Consider the following 26332-nt stretch of genomic DNA (forward strand, 5'->3'; position numbering starts at 1 on the left):
CATGCCATTGCTTCCTCTTCATTGAGAGTCATTGTTCCGATTTACCGAAGGCATCTAAAACAGATTTTATTTTTTCTGATTTATATTAATGTGAGTATTTTCAAAATTTTTAGACACCTATCCTTGACTTTGTAAAATCTTAACAGCAGAGGTGTTTTTATTTTACAAGGGGCCCTTAAGATTGAGTGTGTTTTGATTTGAGCAATACAAAACCAAGCATAAGTAGTGAGTAAGCTCCATAAGACTGGTGCAGGTGTGTAGTACAAAGTACAATGTAGCAGTAAGAACTTGCAGCCAGTGGAGGTCACTCTTATTCTAAGTACTGATGCATCTATACTAGGTTAGCTAACTATACCTGTTTAAAAATGCATTCAAGGATACTGCAAAATAATGCAATGCGATTGAACTTTTTTTCCATGAATGTATTAAAATAAAACTACTTTCAGAGTTATTTCATGCACTACAGGAATATGTAAGGCATTTAGATTCTTTTTAAAATGTATTTATTCATGGGTTATGGATGTTGATGATTGGTTAGCAGTTAATGCCCATTGAGAAGGTGGTGATGGTGAGCCGCTCTCTGCTTGGGGGCTAGAGATGCCCAAAAGAGATAGAAGCAGAATTAGGCCAATCGCGTCTGCTCTGCTATTCAATCAAGGCTGAGATGTTTCTCAACCCTATTCTCCTGCCTTCTTCCTGTAAGCTTCGATCCCCTTACTAATGAAGAACCTAGCTGTCTCCATCTTAAATGCACTCAGTGACTTGGCCTCCACAGCTTTCCATTAGAATGACTTCCACAGATTCGCCACTCTCTAGTCGAAGGAACTTTTCCTCATCTCAATTCTAAAGGGTTGTGCCATCTCGCTGAAGCTGTGCCCTCAGGTTTTAATCTCTCCTACGAGAAGAAACATCAACTCCATGTCGATCCTACCCAAGCCTCTCAGTATTCTGTAAGTTTTAATGAGATCCCCCTCATCCTTCTAAATTCCATCAAGTACAGATCCAGAGTCCTCACCTGCTCCTTATATGACACTTATGACTCATATGCCCTTGCCATTCTATGTGACTGAGGTCACAGGTTTGGAAAATGCTGTTGAAGGAACCTGGGTGTATCTTGTAAATATTATATACTATACTGCTGCCATTGTATCTGCTGTGGTGAATTTCAGAGGTGGTGGATAGGGGCTAATCAAGTTAACTGTTTTGTCCTGAGTGGTATCAAGCCGTCAGTTGCTGTTTGAATTGCACTCATCCAGTGATGTGAGGAGTATTCTATCATATTCTTGGTTTTATGCCTTGTACATGATGAGTGTGTATTCAGGAGCCAGTAGTAGAGTTACGTAATGCAGATTTCTTAGGCTGTAACCTGTTTTGTCGCCATATCTGTACAGTTTGTCCTGTTCAGTTTCTGGTCAGTGGTAACTCCCGAGGATGTTGAAAGTTGTGGATTCAGAGATGGTTATGTCATTGAAAATTAAGAGGAAGTGGTTAGATTATCTGTTGTTGGTGATGGTCATTGCTGATACTGTGAGGCATAATGAACACTTATCAGCACAAGTCTGCTGTTGTTCAGGTCATGCTGCACAAGGACATAGGCTTCTTCACTATCAGAGGAGTGACAAATGGTGCTGAACTTTGTGAAATCAGCAAAGAATATGTCACTTCTGACCCATTGCTCGAAGCAAGCCATTTATGGAATGGCTCAAGATGGTTGGGCCCAGGACTCTACCCTGAAGAACTCTTGCAATGGTGTTCTTAGACTGAAATTGATTGACTGCTAACAACTAGAATAATCTTTGTGAAGAATATGATTCGAATCAATGGAGAGTTTTCCGCTTGATTCCCATTGTCTCCTGCATTGCTTCATTTTAACATAAGTGATCAAATGATATTTGATGTCAAGCACATTAACTCTCATCATACCTCTGGCATTCAACACTTTTGTCCATGTTTGGACTGAAACTGTAAAAGGTCAGCAATTGACGGAATCGATGGTGCTGCTCCTGGCATGCCTTCATTGTACCAGGGTTAGTCTTTTGCCTTAGTGGCGCTGGAAGAACACAGCAGTTCAGGCAGCATCCAAGGAGCTTCGAAATCGACGTTTCGGGCAAAAGCCCTTCATATTCCTGATGAAGGGCTTTTGCCCGAAACGTCGATTTCGAAGCTCCTTGGATGCTGCCTGAACTGCTGTGCTCTTCTAGCACCACTAATCCAGAATCTGGTTTCCAGCATCTGCAGTCATTGTTTTTACCCCTTAGTCTTTTGCCTTACAGGTAATGATGAAGTGAGGGATATGCCAAGCTTTGAGGTTACAGATCTTTGTTGAATAGACTTCTCTTGCTATGAGTGCCCACAGAACCTCATAGGTTATTAGATCATTTCAAAGTTTAGCATATTTAGCATGATGATAGTGACTCACAGCACGGAGTGTATTCTCATTGTGAAGACTTTGTTTCCATGAGGCCTGTGCAGTGTTCACCCTTACCACTGCAGTCATGGAGAGATATGTCTGCAGCAAGTAGGTTTGTGATGATGAAGTCAATCAGTTTTTCTTTTTGGTTGGTTCTTTCACTATCTACAGCTGACGTGATGTCCTTTAGTACTCTGTTGAATCCGTCAGTAATAGCACTGCTGAATCACTGTGGACATTGAAATTCTGCACCTAGAATTCATCATTTGTCTGTTTGCACCCTCAGGTCTTCTAATTGCTGTTTAAAATGAAGGTGGACTGAATCAGCAGCCGTGGGGGGCTTTAACCGCAGTAAATTCACTTGCCCGTGTTTGACCTGAGGCTGTAAGATTTCATGGCGTCCAAAATCAATGTTGAGAATTCACAAGGCAGTTCCCTTACCGCTGTGCCACCTCCTCTGGTGGGACAAGACCTGCCCTGGAATAGTGATGATTGCATCAGGGACTTTACCGATAGTGTATGACTCAGAGTATGATTAGGTCAGATGATTCCTACAAACTGCCAGATGGTAGTAAGGAGAACTTTGCAGTGTCAGCAGGATCTGGATTTGCCTTTGCCCTCGCTGGTGTCTAAGTCTAGATTGGGTAGTCTATCAGGTTTCATTTATGGTTGTAGTGTTTTAGTACAACTGAGTAGCTTGTGTTCACTGAACAACTAAGAGTGAACTACATTGTTGAGAGTCTGGAGTTAAATGTAAAGCAGACCAGATTGGAATTGCAGATTTACTTCTACAACGTGAACCAGATGGATTTTCATGGTTGTCATTTGATTTGCTTTCTTTTTAAATTACAGATTTATGACTTGAATTCAAATTGCACTCTCAACCATAGTCATGGATTACTAGTCCAGTCCACTATGATGATTTGAGAATTTCAATTTCATACAAGTCGTCAGCGACCATAACATTTAACAAGCCAACTGGTTCACTGACAATCTTCAAGCAAGGTCTTATGTAGTCTAGTCTATATATGATTCCAGCCATATGAAAATGTAGTTACATCTTAATGACTCTGAAGTCTTTTACAATTGTGTCCATAGAAACCAGAGATGGGTAATAATAAAACAGTCCTTCTTAAGTAGTGTCATTGACAGACAGGGTGGTGAAAAAGGTGTTTAGCACGTTTGCCTTCATCGTTCAGAGTATTGAGTACGGAGTTGGGACGTCATGTTACAGCTGTACAAAACAATGGTAAGGCCACTTTTAGAATTTTGTGCACAATTCTAGTTGCCCTGTTATAGAAAGGATGTTGTTAAAGTGGAAAGGATGAAGAGAAGATTTACAAAGATGTTGCTGAGACTGGAGAGTTTGAGTTATAAGGAGAGGCTGGATGGGCTGGGACTTTTTCCTTGAAGTTGTGGAAGCTGAGGGGTGGCCTTATAAAGGTATATAAAATCATGAGGGCCATAGATAAGGTGAATAGCTAAGGCCTTTTTCCCAGAGTTGAGGACTCCAGAATTACAAGGCATAGATTTAGGGTGAAAGGGCAAAGATTTAAAAGGGACCTCTGGGCAACTTTTTCACAGTGAGTGCGATGCATGTATGGAATGAGCTGCCAGAGAAAGTGGTAGAGGCAGGTACAATTAAAACATATAAAAGACATTTGGATACGTACATGCACAGGAAATGTTTAGAGAGATAGAGGCCAAACACAAACAAATAGGACGAGGTTAATTTAGGATACCTGGTCAGCATGGATGCCTTGGACATATTTCTGTGCTGTATGGCTTTATGACCCGACACCCTAAGAACAAACTCAATGCCATTTAGTATCTTTACAGGGCAGAATGATAGGTTTTCTTATTGTAAATTTATTCTGATGCCGCATTCTGTATCCAATCATTTGCTCTCTTTCTTTAAGTAAAATTGCTTTAACTGAAACATTGATTTCCATAGGATATAGGAGCAGAAATTAGACCATTTGGCCCATCGAGTCTGCTCAATTATGGCTGATAAGTTTTTCAATCCCATTTTCCTGCTTTATCCCTGTAACCTTTGATATCCTTGTCAATCAAGAATTTATCTATCTCTGTTAACACTCAATGATCTGGCCTCCACAGCCCTTTGGCAATGAATTCCATAGATTCATCACTCACTAGGTAAAGAAGTTTCTCCTTATCTCAGTTCTAAAGAATCTTTACTCTAAGATTGTACTCTCAGGTACTCGTTTCTCCTGCCAGTGGAAACATCTTCCCAATGTCCACTCTGTCCAGGCCATTCAGTATTCTGTAAGTTTCAATCAGATCCCCCTCATCGTTCTAAACTCCATTGAGTATAGTCCCAGAGTCCTCAAGCGTTCTTCATATGTTAAGCGTTTCATTCCTGGGATCATTCTCGTGAACGTCTTCTGGACCTGCTCCAGGGCCAAATCATCCTTTCTGAAGCATGGGGCCCAAAATTGCTCACCATACTCTAAATGTGGTCTGACCAGAACCTTATAAAGCCTCAGAAATACATCCCCACTTTTATATTCTAGTCCTGTCGAGATGAATGACAACATTGTATTTGTCTTCCTAAATACCAACTCAACCTGCAAGTTTACTTTAAGAGAAACCTGAACTAGGACTCCCAAGTCCCTTTGCACTTCAGATTTCTGAATTTTCTCCCAATTTAGTTTCTCCCCATTAAGTCCATGCCTTTATTCTTCCTACCAAAGTGCATGACCTCGCATTTTATCACAATGTATTTCAACTAGGTAAAAACAAGGACTTCAGATGCTGGAAACCAGATTCTAGATTAGAGTGGTTCTGGAAAAGCACAGAGTTCAGGCAGCTATTCCTGATGAAGGGCTTTTGCCCGAAACGTCAATTTTCCTGCTCCTCGGATGCTACCTGAACTTCTGTGTTTTTCCAGCTCCACTCTAATCCACAATGTATTTCAGCTGTCACTTCTTTGCCCACTCTCCTAACCTGTATAAATCTTTCTGCAGCCTTCCCATATCCTCAATACTACCTTCCCCTTCACCTATCTTTGCATCATCTGCAAACTTAGCCAGAATACCCACAGTTCCTTTATCCAGATCATTATTGTATAAAGTGAAAAGTTGTGGTCCCAACACTGACTTTTGTGGAACTCCACTAGTTACCGGCTTCCATGCTGAGGAGGACCCTTTTATCCCCACTTTCTGCTTTTTGCCAGACATTCTTTCCATGCTCATACCTTGCCTCTAACACCATGGCCCTTTATCTTTCTTAGCAGCTTCCAGTGTGAAACCGTATTAAAGGCCTCTGAAAGTCCAAATGGATAACATCCATTAGCTCTCCTTGGTCTAACCTGCTCGTTACCTCCTCAAAGAATTCTATTAGATTTGTCAGGCATGACCTCCTCTTGATGAAACCATTCTGACTTTGCCTTATTTTATCATACATTTCCAAGTATTCAGAAATCTCATACATCCAAAGTCTTATCAACAATTGAGCTCAGGCTAATCAGCCTATAATTTCCTATCTTTTGCCTTACTCCCTCCTTAAACAGGGGGGTTAAATAGCACTTTTCCAGTCCTCTGGGACCCTCTCTGACTCCAGAGTTCACTCCTGAAAGATCACTATTCAAGCCTCCTCTGTCCCTTCAGCTATCTCCTTCAGAACTCTGGGATGTTGTCCATCTGGTCCAAGTGATTTATCCACCTTCAGACCCTACTGTTTTTCTCGCACCTTCTCCCTGGTGATGGCCACCATACTCATCTCTGCCCCCCGACTCTCTTGAATTTTTGGGATATTACTCATGTCTTCCACTGTGAAGACTGATGCAAATTACTTATTACTCAGCCATTTCTTTGATCCCCATTGCCACTTCTCCAGCATCATTTTCCAGTGGTCCAGTGTCCACTTTTACCTCTTACTTGCCCTTTATATATCTAAGGAGACTCTTGCAATCTTTTCTAATATTATCGTTTCCACTGAAATTGGTGTTAAAACTGAAGTTAGGTAGTTCCCTTTGTAGTGGACCCTTCCAGAGTGGAATCTGGGATGTCAGAGTCCAAGGGCTTTGTGCTGGTGCCTTTGTTCTTTGGGCTCCACTGCTTTCTGGTGTTCCTGGCCATTTTGTGACCATTGCCTTGTGTCTTTTTGGATTGCCACAGTAACGCTTCTTGTTTGCCACCCTCTTGTGGAACTGTGTCCCTGGATTGGTTGCAACTCCTTGGCCTTCTTATCTCTCTCCCTGGTGGGCAGGGTGTCATTAATGGCTGTGCGCATCGCTGCAGTGTAGCATTGGGGAATAGCTGAAATGAAACACACCTACGACTTGCATGCTTCTGGCAAGTTACTTTCTGTTTAGGGACACATACATTGAATTGAATTTATTGTCACATGTACCGAGGCACAGTGAAAAGCTTTGTCTTGCAAGCAATGCAGGCAGATCACTTAGTTAAATAGCGTAGATAAGTAAATAATAGGTAAACAGCGGCAAAAACAAAAACACAGGTACAGGCAAATGTTAAGCGTTTGTGAATCCATTCAGTATTCTAACAACAGTAGGGTAGAAACTGTTTTGAAACTGCTCGTGCATCTGTTCAGGTTTCTGTAACTTCTCCCCAAAGGAAGAGGTTGTAGAAAAACATTGCCAGGATGGGATGGGTCTTTGAGAATGTTGGTGGCCTCTCCTTGACAGCGGGCCTGGTAGGTGGATTCTATAGATAGGAGGTTGACCTTTGTGATTGTCCGGGCCGAGTTCGCCACTCTCTGTAACCGTCTCCGATCTTGAAAGGTACAGTTGCCATACCAGGTAGTGATACATAGAGACAGAATGCTCTCGATGGCGCACCTATAAGAGTTGGCAAGAGTATTCACGTCATGCCAAACTTCCTCAGCTGTCTGAGGAAGAAGACATGTTGTTGGTCCTTTGTAACCAGTGGGTCCACATGAAGAGTCCAACAAAGCTTGTTGTGGATGACCACTCCCAGGAGTTTGATACTCTCTACTTGTTCCACCTCTGTGCTGTTAATGTGTAGGGGGGCATGAATAACATCCCGCCAAAAATCAATAATGAGTTCCTTGGTTTTGCTGACATTGAGAGATAGAATGTTCTCAGTGCATTATTTTTCCATGTCTTCCACCTCCCATCTGTAGTCTGTTTTGTCGCCATTTGAGATTCGACCAACTATGGTAGTGTAATCTGTGAATTTGTAAATGGCATTAGTCTGGTATTTGGCAATGCAGTCTTGGGTATACAGTGAGTACAGTAGGGGGCTGAGTATGCACCCCTGGGTGGCTCCAGTGTTGAGTGTTAGTGAGGATGATATATTTTTCCCAATCCTTGTTGATTGTGGACTGTGGGTCAGGTAACTGAGGATCCAGTTGCAGAGAGTGGGGCTTAGTCTGAGATCACTAACTTTAGTAATCAGTCTTGAGGGGATAATAATGTTGAAGGCTGAACTGTAGTCAATGCGTAGGATTCTTATGTAGCTGTTCTTGGTGTCAAAATGTTCTGGGGAGGAGTGAAGGGCAAGTGACATGGCATCTGATGTGGATCTGTTGTTCCAGTAGGCAAATTGGAGTGGGCCAAGGATAGTGGGAGGCTAGACTTGATTAATGCCACGACCTCTGCCAGTTGATCTGCACATGCTCTGATTGCACAGCTTGGTCCTCCATCTGGTCCTATCATTTTCCTTGAATTCACATGACGGAAAACTGATCTGACCTCTGATGCAGTGATTGCTGGGGTAGGTTTGTCAGGACTTGTTGGAATAGGTGTTACTTCGCTGCCAAAATTCTGCTCAAAGCGAGCATAGAAGCATACGTGTAAACAAGTTGCATTTTATAACTCTTAGCGTGATTTCTTAGCAGTGACTCACTTTATGCTTACTTAAAGTTTATAAACCTTCATGACTTCTATTGCTTTTGACCACATAGGGTCTTCAGTGCTCAATGCAGTTACGACCCTCTATGGCATACAGAGAGAGGCCAACAGCCTGTCAGAGGAAGGAGCTCTCAAATACCAAGGAGTGGCCATGTCACTGGATGGCTCCATGTTATGTTCACGTTACATCAACAGTATATGCCAATACCTTGTGCGGCAAATACACTGTGCCTCTACCAAATGGCAGTGTCTGAAAATCGTATGAAAATCAGTCATGAAAGAGGAACTATGGTCTGTTGCCACCTCAGTCAATCAAGGGTCTCATCAGTTACACAACAGGTGGTTGACCATGGTCAGTCAGGCATTTGGATTCATGTTCTCAAGTTCCAGGGTCCTGGTTGGTCCTGCAGATCAAATGCAACTGCTCAGAATTGTAGGTATGTTAGGATGTTGTGGAGACATTAGTCTGGGATTTGAACCATGCTCAGTTCAGACTGTCGTGCCAAGTTAGTCTTGGGGTTGAGTTGTGGTTAGTCGTGAGGTTTGCTCATTAATGTTTCGGGAGCTTCTCGGAGGAACTCCATGAAGAGAGTGGATACCTTAAATCTGGGGATGGGCCTTATTGGATCAAATTGCTGAGGAAATTATTAATGTGAAAGGAAACAATTCAAATAGAGTGGGACCTCATGGATCAGAGGAGGGGACCCAGAGCTCCAAGAGGGCTGAGTTTTCGCAGGTCACTATCACTTTGATGTCTTTATAGGTAAGTTGGAAGGCTAGGAAGGGCATAGCAGTTTGCAAAGCCATTGGCCCTGGAGTAAATTGGGCACATTAATGGTTATTTAAGGGGACTGAATAGAAACAGGCAAGGCTGAAAGGTCATTGGCACCACAGGAACTTCAACACAAGCTGAAGCATACAGCATGGGAGATCATTTTGCATCTCAGTCAGATCCTTTCTGGTTACTGCCAAGAGCACAATTAAAACTTTGCTATCTTCGATCCAATGTCAACTATGCAATGATGACACAAAATGACTGCCACTGCATGTAGAGTAGGCTGCTTTCATTTCCTTTGGGGACAGAATAAAGTTTTTGAATTTGAAGCCCTGCTTGGGGCACTTGGAGACATCATGAATCCATTGATACAGTATTGCATTCTGGTATCAAATTGCACTTCCCAAGAAGGTCATTTTTTGTTCAAGAGTGCACTTTACAAATTATGGCCACAAGCAATCATGACGTTATGTTACCCACACTAATTATCTCCTTGTGATATCCGCCACATAAATCTAATCAGTCAGTTACCTGAAAGTTTCAGGTGGGCTTTGCATTTCTGAAACACAAACCATAGCAGTCACTGGAAGGCAGTGCTTCACAGCTGCCAAGTTTGCACACTGAACTGTAAGCATGCGCAGGCATGTTCATCAGTACCTTTTATTTGGAGGTGGGGTGTGTGGGGTTAGCCTATCCCATTCTAGCTTACTGCCAGAATTCTAATCCCCAAATTGTATAAAAGTTGTGTAACATATATGTGATTTTATCTATATATATATGAATGCCATATTTTGAAGGTTGTACTGGATATCCTGGGAGCTGTCATAATCCTTGCACACTGGAGAAGTCTCATGTTCCTGAGTCCTTTCTCAATTCAAACAGGGATGGCTGACGAGAGACCCAGAATACCTCTTCCAATTATGCCTTATGGCACCTTACAAGATCCTGTGGCGAACACAGAATGAAGATGCAGCATTGCTTATGCTTCCATCAGGGCCATGTGGAACAGACCATAGGTCTCCTTAAGCTGAAGTTTTCATGCCAGCATTTTTCCGGCAGAGCCTTGTAGTAGATTTGTAGTAGGGTCCAGCAAATGTGCACTGCCTCATTTGACTTACAGTGTCCTTCACAATGGGAGCTGACAAAAAGAAGATGCCCTGAATGCAGACGAAATGTGGGATTGACAGCAATGTTATGAAGGTGAGGTGTAGGACATCATACATTTTGGAAGGACTAACAAGGGAAGAGAAAACACATTGAATAGTGGAACTTTAGGAAGTACAATGGATCAGAGATTGGTGTGCATGTCCACAGATCCTTGAAGGCAGTAGAAAAGTAGACAAGATGATTAAGAAAACAAATGGGACACTTGACTTTATTAGTCAAGGCATTGAAACCAAGAGGTAGGAGGTTATAATGGAACTGTAGCTGACATTAGTAAGTTCACAGTTGAAGTATTGTGTGTAAGTCTGGTCACCATACCATAGGATGGCTCTGGATACATTGTCAGCAATGTGCTCACCAGATTGTGTTCCTAAGTCTCATGTAGGTAGAGTACCTATCAAGTTGGAAGTCTCTGAGCTGGTGGAGGATACAGTGATTTATTGGTGCATCCTCTGCAGGTTCAGTGGGTTTTTCCTTAGAGGTGGAATAGATATCTCAGTGTCATTTTGTGGACGTTTGCTGGATGCCACAAGTTTTTAAGTGAAGGAGAGGAAGTTTTTGAGTAAAAGTGATGAGTGTGCGAAGGTTAAGAATGAGTTAACATTATTGGGAGAGCAGTGCAGCACAGCACAATGAAATTACTGAGGTCTCCCCATAACAACGTGAGCAGTTTAGTTCTTCTGGAGCATTTTCTGAGAATAGGAAGTGAGGAGCCTGATTTTTGCTCCATCTGCTCAATCAAGCCAGCCTTGGCTGTTTCAGCTCAGTTAAAGTCATAGAGATACATAAAGGTTGCCAACACAGAAAAAGGCCCTTTGACCCATCGAGCCTGTACCAGTCAAAAGCAGCCACCTTGGCATTTGGCCTAAAGTCTTGAATGGCTTGACATCACAAGTGCATGTCTGAGTACTTGCTAAATGTTTAGTTCACTTCTGAACCACATTTCTCCTGCCTTGTGAGGTGTCACCAGTGAGTGAATAGGAAGCACAGAGAGCAGGTAGGATTCATAGTTTGAGAGAATGGGGTGAGTGAGAGCTGTTGACTGGACATAATACATGCAATAGTGAAAGTTGTAGTTCATGTGCCTGGGTGAGACGTATGTGCAATGACAGCATTGGAATGAGAGGTGACACAGAAAAGACGGTATACTTACCTTTCCAGAGCACAGACAATCATTGATCTGTTTTTCCTGCACTTCTGTGCATTTATTTTTGCCTGCAACACAGCACTGATCTGGACTGCTATCTCTGTGTAGACTGGCTGCATCTAGTAGTGTGATCTCCTGTGGTGATAAGTAGGATGAAGAACCTGCCCCGTTGTTCTCTCCATCACAACCTCCATATCCCTATCCTTTTTGGGCCATCTACTCCATTGCAACCAATAATATAACTATCCTGAGCCACACCGTGTAAGGACGAGTTACTGTTGAAAAGTGTGGCGTTGGAAAAGCACAGCAGGTCAGGCAGCATCTGAGGAGCAGGACAGTCAACGTTTTGGTAACACACTAGTTAACTTGTAAGAATAAGTAGTGATTACCGATCCTATTTCCAGAAACCACTAATTAATTTTCTAGAGTAAGCTTTCATTGTTTATTTCTGCAGAACTGATGTTTTTGGCTCCAAAACCAGGAAAGACAAAGTACTGAATATGATTCTTCGAATAACAAAGTAGTTTCACATACAAATAAACTATTGTCATTCCTTATGCCCAAAACGTCGACTCTCTTGCTCCTCGGATGCTACCTGACCTGCTCTGCTTTTCCAGGGCCACACTTTTCGACCTTAAATGTGCAAGAGTTTACGTCTGATCCTAGCAACTTTGATGAATTGTAAAGTTGAAAATTATTTAGACTTTTCATTTTCCATTTTGCACATCCTTTGTGAAACTTGGCAGCTCACAGATTTTGCGAACAATGAGTTTTAAATGTTGGCAATGTATTTTTGTTGTAAATTCCAAATTCAGGAGCTACTTGTTAAATGTAATTTGTTCACGCAACAATCATCTTAATACTTCAGTGTCTGCTTTTGTCTCATGCAATTTTATCCTTACATCAGCGAAGACCAGTATAAAATGACTATCTTTAAATGTAGAAATTCTTATCAAGTCAATTTAACTAATGGAAATAGAAGATTCAATTCACAATTCATTCAAAAGTGTTTTTAAACAATCATTTGAAGTTCATAATATGTAAAGGTGTAAATTTTGCACTTTAAGGAACTGACTGATGACAGCAGGGCAAATAGTGGAATAAATTAACTTCAGAGAATGATAATTTTTTTATTTTTAACTTATTTTAATATTAATGGGTAACTTTAATCAAGTAACTTTAAACTGCAAACCTTTATAATCCCAATAAATCATTATAATTGTTCATGTTAGGTAGTATTAAAATTCAAAAAATGTTGAAGGAAAATAATGAATTTTAGAATACCTGTTTAATGTAGTCAATTAATTTACAAACTGTTGAGTTAGTTTAAATGCCAAGAAGTAATTAACGCACTATAAAAATACCTTTTATTTTTTTGTTTGATTTGATTTATTATTGTCACATGTATTGAGGTCCAGTGATAAGTGTTATCTTAAGTGCTTTACTTGCAGATCGTACTATACAAGTGCATCAGGGTAACAGAACAGAGTGCAGGATACAGTGTTACAGCACCTGAGAAGGTGCAGATAGAGATCAACATTAACATTAAAGAGGTCCATTCAAAAGTCTGATAACAGTGGGGTGAATCTGTTCGGCTATGAAACACTAATTCCTAAGATTGCGGAGTAATAATTACCATATGCATAAAAACAAATAGTTTTCTTGCATTTCTTATGACTTTTTGAATATCTATAACCTGTGCATATATTATAATATTTTTAATCTTAAAATTAGACTTTTTTTGAAAACATTACATAGTTATGTCATCTTATTTGCTTGCAAGTCCATTGGGAGCAATGGCTTGTTTGCTCCTTTGCTTTTAAGGATTGAGAGAGTTTACTCTGACACTCATGATCTCATTTGATCTATGCATCATGAAGCACCAGAAAGATGGAGATATGTGCAATCTATTATAATTACACAGTTTATAAGCCTGTTAGAGTGTATTTAAGGTAAAACAGTGTTGTAAGTGAGTACTGTGACCTGTTTGAAATGTTGCCATGCAATAGCCAAAGCATATTTATAATGGGGACAAGAGGGGCCAAAATCAAGAGACTTGCTGTGAAGGTACACCATGTCCACAACTGTGAACAATGGCATGAGAATCTAACTATAAGTAGACTTTGTCTTACAAGGAAGTGCTATGAATGTCAGGTTTTATAATGGTTTTACTTGCTGTCTGTCTAATTTCAAATTAGAATGGAGTTGTGAATCCAGAGGAGAGGTAATTGTAATTTCTTCATGTGGAAAAGGCCCATGTGATTTACATTGCCATGGAGATGGGCTTTAGGAAGGGAAAGGAACACAGGCATGATAATAGATTACAGGATTTCTTCAGATATTGCTGAACCACGGACACAAGTGAGTTTGCGGAAAGATTTGCTGAGTTTGGACGAAAGCGAAAGAATCTCCACTGTTATGATCCCAATTCATGCTATTATTGAAATCTGGCTTGATAGGTCATAATTTAATTTAGTTTGGTTTTTCATTGAACCAAATACTCAATGCTGCAAGGTTCAGGTTTAACAATACAACAGAAGATGCAAAAGAAATGCAGATAAAAAAAATGAAACTATTTGCATGTGACATAAATTTAAAGACTTAAAAGCACACAGTAAAATGTAATCTCATTAATCCCAGCAATGTTTCTTTACAGTGCTCACACCAGAGAGAATTTCCTTCTTTATCATGTAGATAGGACTCAATTTTAACTGTGGCTTCAATTCCCTAACTTGATAAACTAATAACCTCTGCCTGGAGTCTTCGTATAATTGAGCTCACACTTTCTTAGCTTTGTATAACCTGGGTTTTTAGCCAAATACTTCTGATCTGGAACTTTCAAATTAAACTCCCTACACCAAGGTAATCTTATTTCTTTACAGTCCTAAAACTGCCTCCCTTTCTCAGGAGCAACTATTTTACACATCCAGTTTCAGTCAAGATTTGGAGATGCCAGTGCTGGACTGGGGTGTACAAAGTTAAAAAATCACACAACACCAGGTTATCGTCCAACAGTTTTATTTGGAAGCACTAATTTTCGGAACACTGCTCCTTCATCAGGTAGTTGTGGAGTATAAGATCGTAAGACACAGAATTTATAGCAAAGGTTTACAGTGCTATGCAACTGAAATTATATATTGAAAATGACTTGGATTGCTTGTTAAGTCTCTCATCTTTTAGAATGGCCATGTTGGTTTCAGTTCTTTCATATGTAAGTCTAAGAACTTTTTTTAATGTCACATTCTCAAGTGAACTTTAACAATAGGTGCCATGTCAGCTCAGATAATGCATTGAAGATGTGAGGTGCCCCGTGTGAAGCCATCTATGCCCCAGTATTCAGACTGATTCTATTTTTAAAACAGGGATTTACAGAATCTTACATGGATTCATGCAGTTTTTGAACAAAATAAAATATAATTCTGCAAGTACAAATTCACCCCACAAAATTATTAATGTGTATGCATGTGGGGGGGGGGCCGCGGTGAGGGGGAGTTGAGTGTCTGTGAGACAGTGTATGTATGTGTGAGCGCATAAAGGGGTATAAGTCAGTGAGAGGCTGTGAGTGTGTTGGGTATGTTATGTGTGAGCGTATGAGAGAGCTTGTGTATGAGAGAGGGGCTGCGTGAGTGTATAGGTCTGTCAGATTGTGTGTGTCTAGTGCAGTGGGGTCACCTGTAGTGTAACATGAACCAAAGTCCGGGTTGAGGCCATCCCCATTGGTACTGAACTTAGCTATCAGCTCTGCTTGGTCACTTCATGTTGTTGTCTGTCCCAAAGTCTGCCTTGGAGGATTGTCACCCAAAGGTCCAAGGTAGAATGTCCCGATAGCTGAAGTCCTCTCCAACTGGGAGGGAACAGTTCTGGCTGGTGATTGTTGTGCGGTGTCTATACATCCATTGCTGTAGCCTCTGCTTGGTCTCTCTGATATACCATGCCTCAGGACATCCTTCCTGCAATGTATGAGATAGACAATGTTGGCCGAGTCACTTGAGTACCTGCCGCGTACATGGTGGGTTGTGTAACCACATGTAATGGTGGTATGACCAAAATTGTATGCCAATATTCCAACATTTTCATGCACAGGTTCGAACAAGACTTTTCTACGCAGGATCTCCAACCAACACTATACACTAGGTATATTGACAACATTTTCTTCATCTGGACCTGTGGCAAGGAGTCACTGAGAAAACTACACTGTGATATCAACGAGTTTCATCCCACTATCAAATTCACCATGGACTACTCTTTAGTATCTATCTCATTCTTGGACATATGCATCACCATCAAGGATGGGCACTTCAGCACCTCACTCTACTGCAAACCCACGCATAACCTCACAATGCCACACTTCTCCAGCTTCCACCCGAAACATATCAAAACAGCCATCCCCTATGGACAAGCTCTATGCAGACATAGGATCTGTTCAGATGAGGGGGAATGTGACGGATCAAGGATGCCCGCATAAGAGTGGGGTATGATGCTCAACTCATCAACCACCAGTTCTGACATGTCACAGCAAGAAACCATAATGACCTCAGGAGACAGACACGAGCTGCAACAGACATGTTACCCTTGGTTGTCCAGTACTTCCCAGCAGCTGAAAAGCTATGCCATGTTCTTTGCGACCTGCAGCACATTATCAATGAGGATGAGCACCTCACCAAGACCTTCCCCATGCCTCCATATCTCGCCTTTAAACAACCACCAAACCTCAAATCGGTCATTGTTTACAGCAAACTGCCTGGCTTTCGGGACAACACCATACAATCCTATCACGGCAGACGTTACAAGACGTGTCAGAGTGTCGACACAGAAACCACCGTTACACGTGGGGACACCACCCACCGGGTACTCGTGACTTGGTTAATGTTGTCTGTCTCATATGCTGCAGGCAAGGATACTCTGAGGCATAGTACGTTGATGAAACTGAGCAGAGGCTACAGCAATGGGTGAATGGATACCGCATAACAATCACCAGCCAGAAGTGGTGCCTCTCAGTCGGAGAACACTTCAGCGATCCAGAACATTTGACATCGGACCTCCAGGTGACCGTCCTCCAAGACTTCAGGACAGGCAACAACAAAGTGGCCGAGCAGAGGCTGATAGCCAAGTTCTGTACCCATGGGGATCACCTCAACTGGGACCTTGGGTTCATGTTACATGACAGGTGACCACACTGCACACTACACACTGTCTCACACACACACTCCTGCACACCCATGCACTCATGCAGATCCTGTCTCATACACAAGTGCTCTCATATGCTCACACATACATTCCCCCACACTCACATCCACACACGCACATTCTCACAGACGTATAGCCCTTTACACTCAGATACGCCCCCCCCACGCGCGCGTGCGCGGACGCACACACACACACAAGTTTGTGGGGTGACGTTGTACTGCAGGATTACGTTTTATTTTGCTCAAAAACTGCATGAATCCATGTAAGATTCTGTAAATGCTTTTTTAGAAATAGAATCAGTCTGAACATTGGGGCAAAGACACCCTCACACAGGGCACCTCACACCTTCAATGTGTTATCTGAGCTAACATGGCATCTATTGCTAAAGTTCACTTGAGAAAGTAACTTTAAAAAAAGTTCTGGGATTTAGATATGAAAGAACTGACACCAACATGGTCATTCTAAAAGATGAGAATCCAGGTCATTTTCAATATATAATTTCAGTTGTATAACATTGTAAACCTTTGCTATAAATTCTGTGTCTTACGATCATACACTCCACAACCACCTGAAGGCACAGTGCTCCAAAAGCTAGTGCTTTCAAATAAACCTGTTGGACTATAACGTGGTGTTGTGTGATTTTTAATCTACTTTCAGTCAAGGTTTTGACAAATGGCCCCAAATTGAAATTATTAAGCTTTCTTTCAAGTTATAGGTATTTCACCTAAGCCCAAAAACTCCAGAAAATCGATTTGAAAGTCTAATGCATTACACAGTTTACTTTTTTTACTCTTAAACTTTTCCCACGCTGAAAAGTTAAGTCGTGTAATGCACTGCCTGGAAATGTGTGGAGGCAAGTTCAATTGAGGCATTCAGAGGACATTGGATCGAAATAGTGTGCGAGAATATGGGGAAAAGGCAGGAGATTCGCACTATTTAATAGAACTGGTACAGGCACAATGGGCCAAATGCTCTCCTCCGGGCCATAACAATTCTGTGATTCTGACCCCGTTACTCTCCAGGACGTTTCTCTCTAATTTCACCTTTTCAAATAGATCACCATAGCTATAGAAAAAGTTAAAAGTTGATCATCATACCCCTGCAGGCACACAGAAAACCCATATACCTCTAGTTCAGAATTCAAAAATCCAAAAATAAATGATATTAAATTATACATAAATCACCCACTCTCACTACATTGTGCAACATAGTTCTGGGATTAGACATTATTTGGCCAGAAAAGGAAAATGGTAGTAGGTAATTAAAAATAAAGAATAGCATTCAACTTATTCCAGTCGGATAAAGTATCCACTTAAGTGGCAAGGTAATGTATAACTGTGGCTCAAGATTTTCAGTGTGTTAAAATTTACAGCAGAGTCTTTAAGGTAGTGCAAGACTTTATAGTATAAATTGCCTATAAATTATAGTTAGTCAATGTTTGTTTGACTAAAACTTGAAATCTTCTATTTGCTGTCACTCACCGGAAATTCAAATGTCTTTTAAAGGTTTGTGGTATTTACAGGAATTGTAGCAAATGTCTCTTAACTATTTCTAAACAAGAAATAGTTGTGACTGATGAAAAACTGCAATGTCTTGCACATTGGAAGAAAAGCAGAAACAACCTGGGGGAGAAACAAAAGCAACCTGAAATTCTTGTAGTGTTATCACTGAACTATTAATCTAGAGACCCCAGGTTCATGTTCTGAGGATCCAGATTTGAATTCCGCAATGGAATTGTCGATGGTTGGAAAAACCAATTGGTTCACTCCTATCTGTTATGGAAGCAGACTGCCATCCTTACTTGGTCTGTGATTCCAGACCCACAACAATGTCGTTGACAAGAAGGGAGATGCACTAAATGCTGGCCTGGCTAGCAACACCCACATCCTGTGAATAAATAGGAAAAAAAACTCTCCGGCATTGATTGAGCTAAAAGGAGATTGAAATTTATTTGGATATATTAGAAAACTAAAATATATGCAGACATTTCAGAGCAGAAATTAACAAAGCAAGCAAAGTGCTGAACCAAATCAATATTAAAAGTAAAGAATTCCCAAAGGAAGAAACCTGAAATAAAGTGCTGAAGAAATTCAGCAGGTCTGTCAGAAACTGTAGAGAGAAAACATATCGAGTCCAGTGATCCTTTGCAGGAGCCCTGGTGAATCTGTTTATCAATGTTTGTTTTTTCTGTATAATTTGTGTGATGTTAGTATCACTGGCAGGATGAATGTTTGCTGCCTCTCTGTAATTGCCGGCGAGAAGGTGGTGGTGAGCTATCTTGAATCTCTTCAGTCTATTTTGTTTAGTTATACCCACACTGTTATTAGTGAATCATCTCCTGGTTTTTACTGATTAACAGTGTAAGAATGGAGATGCAGTTGACAAGATATAGAGCATCTCGCAGATGGTATATGTGGCTGCCACTGTGTGCCACAAGTAGTGGGGGTGAATATGAAAGATGGTAAATGGGGCACTGATCAAGTGAGCTGCTTTGTGTTGAATGAAACTATTGGTTGGTCAGTCTGCATTCACCTAAGCAAGTGAGAAGAATTCTAGCACACTGCAGAATTGTACCTTGGTATTAGAGGAAGGTTTGGAAGTGAGTTACCACAGAATTCCCAGCCTATGACTTTTTCTTATAATCAAAGTATTTATATGGTTGGTTCAATTAAATTTTGTTCATAGTAACTCCTTGGAAATTCAACAATATTAGTCGATTCTTTCCTCTTGGAATTGATCATTGCTTGACTCTTGTTTGGCAGAAATGTTGATCCAATATTTCTTTATCTTTCTGTACAAGATTTAAATCTATTTTATACTTAGTTGGTTTAGTCTGAGGGTGCAATTTTACCCTCTCTAGAAGTAGCGAGAAGGGGAAATTAGATTAGATTAGATTAGATTAGATTACTTACAGTGTGGAAACAGGCCCTTCGGCCCAACAAGTCCACACCGACCCGCTGAAGCGCAACCCACCCATACCCCTACATTTACCCCTTTAACCTAACACTACGAGCAATTTAGCATGGCCAATTCACCTGACCCGCACATCTTTGTGACTGTGGGAGGAAACTGGAGCACCCGGAGGAAACCCACGCAGACACGGGGAGAATGTGCAAACTCCACACAGTCAGTCGCCTGAGTCGGGAAATGGTTGGGTAAGTTGGCCCTGGAGACATACTTGTCCCCTTTTCAACACCTCACCAATTGAGTGGTGGGCAGAAAGGTCCATTGGGGAATTTTTTTGACTTGCCATCAATTAAGGTTTTAAAGTGGTCAATTAACTGTCATTTAAGGGCCTAAACTCACTGTCTTCCCCATTACCTGCCTTCCTGGTAGGTGAGCAACTTGCTTGGTTTTTCAATTGGCTAACTTGGCCAATGTACCTAGCAGTTTTGGAGGGCAATCAGAGGCATGGATGTGGATGGCCTCTGAAAGCTGACTCCAACCCTGCAAAAATCGAAAGAAGAATGATTTATGCCTGTTAGATCCCCTGGAAAGTAGGCCTTGACCTACTTGAGTCTTGCAGCTTCAGGCAGCCTAAAACACCACTAAAACATCAAAGTGATTCACCAAGAAGCTCACCAGTTAGCGAGCTGATTGACATACATGATCCAGCGAGCTTTTTTATTGGCAAAGATGGAGAGTCCATTGACGCCTAATATGTCAGTCCCTAAAAAAACAAAAGTCATAGGCTGTGTGTTTCAGCACATTCTTCAATTTGCCCTGCCCTCTCACATCACCGATTCAGTTTAGAAAATGCTATGTCAGGTAAGGATGCTCAACAACAATAAGTCTCTGCTCAAAACCCTGCAAGTGCTGCTGCCGATATTTTATTTTTCACAAGGCATAACATGAAATGATATCATGTCAAACACTATTTATATTTGAAATAAAAACAGAAACAAATTGCTAGAAGAACTCAGCATGTCTGGCAGTATCTGTGGAAAGAAAGCAAAGTCAACATTTTTGGTCCAACGACTGCAGTTTCAGCAGTTTCTGGCTTTGTTTCAGATTTCAGCATCTGTAGTTTTGTTTTATTTTCTACTTAAATCTCATATGCAACTAGCATCATCTCAACACATTTATGATATGGTTCCCTACAATTTCAGTTTTGGCCTCTTATGAATCCATTCCACCATTAGTGAATGCGTCTTTAGCTACATCTACACCCAAGCTCAGGAATTCCATTTCCGGTCTACTTTACCTCTTTGCTGTGTTCTCCTCTTTTTAAGAGGCTTTCAAACAATCTACTTGTTTGAACAAAAATTTGGTAATCTATCCAAATACCAGCTTATGTGGCTTGGTGTTAATTTTGTTTCATAATATTCCTGAGAAGCAGCTTGGGAAATTTTAGTATCGTGGAAGTACAAGTTGTTTTGTTGCTTACTGAATGAATCCTGTTCTGCTACCGATTTTAAATAAAAGCAGTAAGAACTTTCCTACAATCATAACTTACCAGAAATATTGAAAATAGACAATTTGTTGTTCCTATTTTCTGATACCTGAACCAGGTACATAATCAAAATAAATGCTGTCTAGTGCAGTTGGTGCTGCAGCAGCTAAACTGTGCATCTGCAGCAAACAAAAGATCAAAACATTTCTGATGTGTTTGACATTTCAGAAGGCTAGCGATGCGGTAGACAGACAATTGGTCATTTGTCAGTGATGCTGAATCCAGTCTGCATATGCATCAAGCCAGATCAAAGCTTGCTCAGGGGCACATATTTACATAGTTATATTACTGATACTATGGGAACCCAGCAACCTTATTCTGAGAACACTTGTGTAAATGAGAATCCTTTGAAAATCCTTGAAATTATTAGAAGTCAGTTGCGTTTCATGGCTTTTTGTCTGTGTGTAAAGGCTCTTCAAAATACATTTTACTTTTTAATCAAGGAAAATACCATTTAAAAAAATGTTTTTAATCCCTCACCCTCACGTAAACCCAAGATTTGGGGGGATTATGACATAGGCCTTCATTGTCTACCAGTTTCTCAAATGAGGAACTTTATAATGTTTCAAATCAATGTTAACTTAATTTCATAAATTCAATGAGATATGCACAACTGTGAATTATACATACATGCTAATGTAAAGATGAGTTAGCTACCTCAATAACAAAACAAATTACATTATGTTATTAAAGAGCCTTTACACAGTTTAGCTTTCTTCAGAAAATATTTGTGATAGTGTAATGTTGCTGCTCAAGATTATATCTGTCTACATAAAGAATCAATCAGTCTTATTGAATTGTGAGATAAAATAAACCAACATTCAAACATCAACCATAGGTCAATGGTGACTCCTCTTTACAAATGAATGTTACTATTTTCCCATTATATGAGAAATTTTCTATAATACATATTTGTATTTCTTGCCTGTTGTATGTATATTCAAGATTTTAATCACAAATTAATTTCGTTATATTAATCACTTCTATTTTCTTAAACAATTCTGCTTTAACAATTCTGCTTTAACAATTGTCATTGACTTTGAATTTATATTAGTACCGACAGTTAAGAATGAAAGATTAGTTGACCCATGCATACTTTTTATAATTAACTTATAAGCTCCTAATCACTCGGTGGTGTACTCCAGCACCGAATAGAGAGATTTCAATTTTAAATGTTCGGTATGACTTGAGTTAGCAAATTTCAGTTGGAATAATTGCTGATAACTACAATTAGTTTGTATATATGGACAGTGGATGAAGCTCTGATTGGATTTGGTAGTGATGGCCCATTATTCAATAACTGTCTGATACTCACCATCCGGACTATCATGACAAATGTAAAATTGGATCAAATGCTAACACACTCTAAACTATGCCTCACTGCTGCCTCACAGCGCCAGAGACCCGGGTTCAATTCCCGCCTCAGGCAACTGTCTGTGTGGAGTTTGCACATTCTCCCCATGTCTGCGTGGGTTTTCTCCGAGTGCTCCGGTTTTCTCCCACAGTCCAAAAAAAATGTGCAGGTTAGGTGAATTGGCAATGCTAAATTGCCCGTAGAGTTAGGTGAAGGAGTAAATGTAGAGGAATGGGTCTGGGTGGGTTGCTCTTCGGAGGGTCGGTGTGGACTAGTTGGGCCGAAGGGCCTGTTTCCATACTGTAGGTAATCTACTCTAATTAATTAATGCTTTGAGGAGATGGAGTAGAGTAATGAAGCCCGTGGAAGTGTTTAAATCATTATAAAATAGTATTAAGGTAAAAGGTCAGAGCAGGCCATTTTCCCTCAACCTGATGCACCATTTGATATCATAGCTAGTTTTCTACCTCCAGTTCTACCCTCCAGCACTTTCCCCATATTCCTTATTGCTGAAAATGTGTTGCTGGAAAAGCGCAGCAGCACATTCCAGCAACACATTTTCAGCTCTGATCTCCAGCATCTGTCCTCACTTTCTCCTTATTCCTTATTGCCCTTACAACCAAAATCTATGTTGATTTTTATCTTGGATATGTTCAGTGAGTGGGCATCCACAGCCTTATTGACAGAGAATTCTTAAAATTCACAACCTTTTCTTTTCTTAGCCCTCAACAGTTAATCCTTTATTTTCTGAGATTGTGACCACCAACCCATGAAATATCATTTTAGGAACTAAGCCCTTAAGAATTTTCAACCTCAACAGGATCACCTTGATTCTTCTAAATTTTGGAGAACATAGAACCAGACTACTGAATATCTCTTTCTTAGTCAGTCCTGTCATCCCTGCAATCAGGCAGGTGAACATTTGGTGCATTTCCTGTATACTGAGATGCCAGGTGTAACCTAACCAACAACAAATACAATTACAGTCAGATATTTTGTCCAATTTTTAATACTTAAGATTAAGAAGGAAGTCAATGCTTGGGAATGGAATGTTTTAACACATTGCTTCTTGTGTTGAGACAAATAAAACTTGACCAAATATAACTTGAAGAGTAAAACAGCTCTGTGCCAAAAATATGCCTTATAATAATACTAGGAGAAAGTGAGGACTGCAGATGCTGGAGCTCAGAGACGAGAGTGGGAAAGCACAGCAAGTCAGGCAGCATCTGAAGAACAGGGCCAGGGCTGAGACTTAAATGGGAGGGAGGTGGGGTGGGTAGCTAGTAAAGCGATAGGTGGATGAAAGTGAGGGAGAAAGTGATAGGGCAGATGGGGGAGTGATGGACAGGTCCAGAGGGCGGTGGCAAGTTGGAGGCTTGGGATTGGGATAATGTGGGGAGAGGGGAAATGAGGAAACTGTTGAAATCCACATTTATCCAATGTGATTGCATGGTCCCAAGGCGGAATATGAGGCATTCCTCTTCCAGGCGTTGGGTGGTAATGGTTTGGTGGTGCAGGAGGCCCAAGACCTGCATGTCCTTGACAGAGTGGGAGGGGGAATTGAAGTGTTCAGCCATGGGGCAGTGGGGTTGGTGGGTGTGGGTGTCCCAGAGATGTACTCTGAAACGATCGCAAGGTGTCCTGCCTCCCTAATGTAGAGGAGACCACACCGAGTGCAATAGATGCAGTAGATGACATTGGTAGAGGTACAGATAAATTTCTGATTGAAGTGGAAGGATCCCTTGGGGCCTTGGATGGATGTGAGGGGGGTGGTGTGGGTGCAAGTTTTGCATTTCCTGCGGCAGCAACTTCCCTTCCCATGTGGTTGACGAACCCTCCCGCGCATCTCCTCCACTTCACACACCACTGCCCTTGAACCCCACCCCTCCCAATGGAACATGGACAGATACCTCCCGATCCTCACCTTGCCCCCCACCAACCTCTGCATATATCGCATCATCCTCCGCCACTTCTGCCACCTGCAAATGGACCCCACCACCAAAGGTATATTTCCCTCCCTAACCCTATCATTTCTCAAAATGCAGCACCTCACATTTATCTAAATTAAACTCCATCTGCCACTCCTCAGCCCATTGACCCATCTGATCAAGATCCCGTTGTAATCTGAGGTAACCTTCTTTGCTGCCCACTACACCTCCAGCTTTGGTGTCATTTGTATGCTTACTAACTATGTTCACATCCAAGTCATTTATCTAAATGACGAAAAGTAGTGGTCCAAGCACCTTGTGGCATTTCTTTGGTCACCGACTTCCAGTCTGAAAAACAACCCTCCACCACCCTCTGTCTTCTACCTTCGAGTCAGTTCTGTATCCAAAAGGCTAATTCTTCCTGTATTCCATGAGATCTAACCTTGCTAACCAGTCTCCCACGGGGAACCTTGTTGAATGCCTTACTGAAGTCCATATGGATCACATCTACTGCTCTGCCCTCATCAATCCTCTTTGTTACTTTTTCAAAAAACTCAATCAAATTTGTGAGACATGATTTCTAACGCACAAAGTGGTCTATCTTAATACATTAAATGCTGTATTGATACTTGTTTTGCAAATATAGCATTCTGACGTGGTCTCCTATCAAGTAAATACACAAAACCTTAAGTAAACTTGTTCTTTAGGCCTGAAATTTTTAAATGTTGAAAATCTATTTTCTTTTTCAATTGTAAGTAGTAGCTAAAAAATTATCATTATTTTCCAATTTTGCTTAGTGACATCGATGTATGTAAAACACTGATACACCCTTCATATAAGAATATTTAAGACTGACATTTTGGTGCCAAGTTTCCACTTGATTCTGGTTTTTATACCAGCACAACTTAGGTAAATTAGTCAATATGGTAGCAGAATTTCAGCATGAGTGCATCCTAAACCATACTTGTGTTTATAAAATGCTGAAACAGTTTCAATTCACCTAAATCGGACTCTGTACCCAATTTTAATGCCTTCAGAGATTGCAAGATTGTACCACTGACTTTCAAATTATGCTGGTTTTCTTAAGTTTAATTGGCTAAGAAGCTCACTTTGCTCTGATGAAACTATTAAGTTGCTCATTTTTAAGTTATTTATGTTAAATCAGGTTTCTCACAGGAAGACAGGACAGCTTTATTAATAATGCTGATTTTGATGATAAGCCCTCGTTTAGCCACATTAACAACACCCAAGCTCAGAATTTACATTCATGATCCAGTTGATACTCAAATTTGCATCCTTTCTCTTCTCTTGCACCTTCCTCACCCTCACCTCCTAATTTCCTTTGTCAAATAAGTCAGTTCAATGATGTGTCGGTATGCAGAATGTTGGTGTATAGAGGTATTGTTTTTACATTTGTTAAATGCTGCCTTATTTAATTTTAACAGGGACAGAAGCAAAAAAGAGAGGATTAATCCTGTAAAATCAAAAGGTAAGCTTGAGTTGCAAGACAGAAACCAAGAAATTAAAAAAGCTGTTCATTCTTTCAGCATAAGGAATTGCTTCAGATCAGTTACCTGTTCCTTTTCACTGTACACAGTCCCTGCAATATCTAAAATTAATCTGGTTTCCTTTTGAAGAGTTCAATGGAATGAATATTTACTACGAAGATTGTAGTTTACTCCACAAATCAATGATCAGCCCAGAGAATGTTTTTATTTCAAAAATGTACTTTACTTATAAAAATATCTTTATGTATATTTCGTCATGTTATTCCGAAGGCTAAGTTTAATATATCTTGTTTGCCTCAGAACAAAATTCTCAGGTTCTACTTTGTTGTCTAACTCTCCAAATCAATGTTGTTATTTTAGCAAATGTATGTCTTTTGTAAGACTTAGTCTCTGCTGTCCTTAATTGTTTCTATTTTGCTGATGTTTCACATTCACCAAGACCGGGGACATAGAGCTAGGAACAGTGTGGTTTAGTTGTCTGAGGACAGTAACATCATTTGATGTGCCATTTGTTGCAATTGCCCACCACCATTACTTATTCCTCTAATA

The 26332-nt window shown here is 40.7% G+C and overlaps 1 protein-coding gene across 5 annotated transcripts in view; it reads left to right on the top strand.

Moving 5' to 3' along the window:
• kiz (kizuna centrosomal protein) overlaps nucleotides 1–26332 on the top strand; it is a 188737-nt gene that overhangs the window by 156647 nt on the left and 5758 nt on the right. For all 5 annotated transcript variants that reach the window (XM_087991617.1, XM_087991614.1, XM_043696535.2 and 2 more), the window contains one exon: nucleotides 25721–25764. In XM_087991617.1, coding sequence (XP_087847743.1) covers nucleotides 25721–25764 — 44 coding nt within the window. The remainder of the gene's footprint in view (nucleotides 1–25720; nucleotides 25765–26332) is intronic.

This window comes from Chiloscyllium plagiosum, unplaced genomic scaffold (assembly GCF_037043375.1).
Source record: "Chiloscyllium plagiosum isolate Xiang-an unplaced genomic scaffold, Cpla_swu_hap1 HiC_scaffold_10, whole genome shotgun sequence".
NCBI classification, from domain to species: Eukaryota; Metazoa; Chordata; class Chondrichthyes; order Orectolobiformes; family Hemiscylliidae; genus Chiloscyllium; species Chiloscyllium plagiosum.